Genomic DNA, 1,788 nt, shown 5'->3' on the forward strand with positions numbered 1-1,788 from the left:
AAAAACTTCTGGTTGTTTTTGGCTGTTATATTGAGTGACTGGTGCACTGGCAGTTCATGCCTATTTAGGACTATACCTGCTCAATGTACCATCATGTGTGAGTCCACCCAAAATGCCAGTAGCGCTTGGGTGTAGAAACAATGACCTACTGCAGTTCAGAGTCATCAGTTCATCCCAGCCTTGCATTAACTCTGTAAACAGTATATTTAGCCATTAACATTTTCTCTAGTGGAGAGCAATGTCTAATTTTATTCATTACTATTTCTCAGGCTCAGCTTTTTGAAAAGAATTTTTCATTCAGAAATAACAATAAAAAAATGTCATGGCTCTTTATCATTAAAAGGAAGAACACACTGGATATGTTGTTTCTTTCTCCAGCATTCAGCTTTACTACATGTTTTTCCTTCATATTAACAGATATTTTGGTAAAAGGCCTCAGTGGAATTGTAGAGGGGCATCAAATCTTAATGAACTTCACCAGCTATTAAGTGACATAATGATTAGAAGATTAAAGACTGAAGTTTTAACCCAACTGCCCCCTAAAATCAGACAGCGTATTCCATTTGATCTTCCATCAGCAGCAGCCAAGGTGAGAACCCCTGTATGATTGAAAGTCATACTTTAAATAATTTTAAATTATACTATTAAATATTATACAGATTTCATATTTCACAAAAAAGATCCGCTTTCTTAAAATAGGTTTAATTATATTGAGCATATGAATTGGTTTTGTATAATTTCAGGAAGAGAGCAGAAGGAATTTCATTTTAATCTTCAAATATGTGAACAAATACAGTATCCTAGTGATTAAAAAATATTTTTGCTGAATACAGAAAAAAGTACTTCAATAGCAACACAGATTTAGAAAAAAGAATTCTAAATATCTATAAGATGTGAAACCTGGTAATTAGCAAGAGAAATTGTTTCTTGCTCTAGAATTTTAAAGTATGAATAGCTGTCTTCTAAAATAACTTGGATATGTTCCTGTTCTTGAAACCCTAAAACTGTGTGATCGTGTTGTAAAAGGTGAAATTCAACATATCAGAAAGCCAAAATTGTATTTTATCCAATCCATATTCACATTTACTTTTGGGGAATACAGTGCTTGTATAGTTCTCTAGAATTTCTTCAAATCTGGACATGACTTTGTTGACAAAGAGTTTTTCATTGTTATCTTGGAAGCTTAGAGTAAACATTGTGTAAACATTGAGCAATATGTTACTTCTAAAATAAGAATGATCTGATTTTATTGTTTTAGCATTAGAAAGAAAAAATGGAATCAATATATGATTATGTTTTTATTTAATATTCTCCAAGTCTTTATGGTTATTTAAATAAACTATATCTTTTTATAAAAGTACTTTGCTACCATATACATGTTTATTACTCTGCTTTCTTATGTATTTAAATTTTTAAGTTCACTTTACAAAATATGTCTCTTTAAGAGGAAGCTGAAATGTTTTGATTTATGATGTTAGCAAAGGGCTTTTTTTCACCCACAGCTTACCATTGGTTTCTATAACTGGTATGAGCATGTGACTGACCTACCTCTGCAGTGATGTTTAAATGAATATGTTGGCATCTTTGGGAATTTTCTTTTCATATCAAATCTTTTTTCTTTTTTTGAGTTGGAGTCTCACTCTGTTTCCCAGGCTAGAGTGCAGTGGCACACTCACGGCCACCCCAGCTTCAACCTGCTGGGCTCCAGCGATCCTTCTGCCTCAGCCTTCCAACTAGCCGGAACTACAGGAACTAACCATGCCCGGCTAATTTTTTTTTTTTTTTTTT

The 1,788-nt window shown here is 32.9% G+C and overlaps 1 protein-coding gene across 1 annotated transcript in view; it reads left to right on the forward strand.

The window, feature by feature from the left end:
* Positions 1-394: 394 nt before the first annotated feature.
* The window catches only part of ZRANB3 (zinc finger RANBP2-type containing 3), an 86,425-nt gene continuing 85,031 nt past the window's right edge, over positions 395-1,788 (forward strand). The window contains exon 1 of the mRNA XM_008051524.2: positions 395-589. Within this exon, the coding sequence (XP_008049715.2) occupies positions 395-589 (195 nt within the window). The remainder of the gene's footprint in view (positions 590-1,788) is intronic.

The sequence above is a fragment of the Carlito syrichta genome, unplaced genomic scaffold (genome assembly GCF_000164805.1).
Source record: "Carlito syrichta isolate Samal-C Ts95f unplaced genomic scaffold, Tarsius_syrichta-2.0.1 Scaffold185600, whole genome shotgun sequence".
In the NCBI taxonomy this organism is placed as follows: Eukaryota; Metazoa; Chordata; class Mammalia; order Primates; family Tarsiidae; genus Carlito; species Carlito syrichta.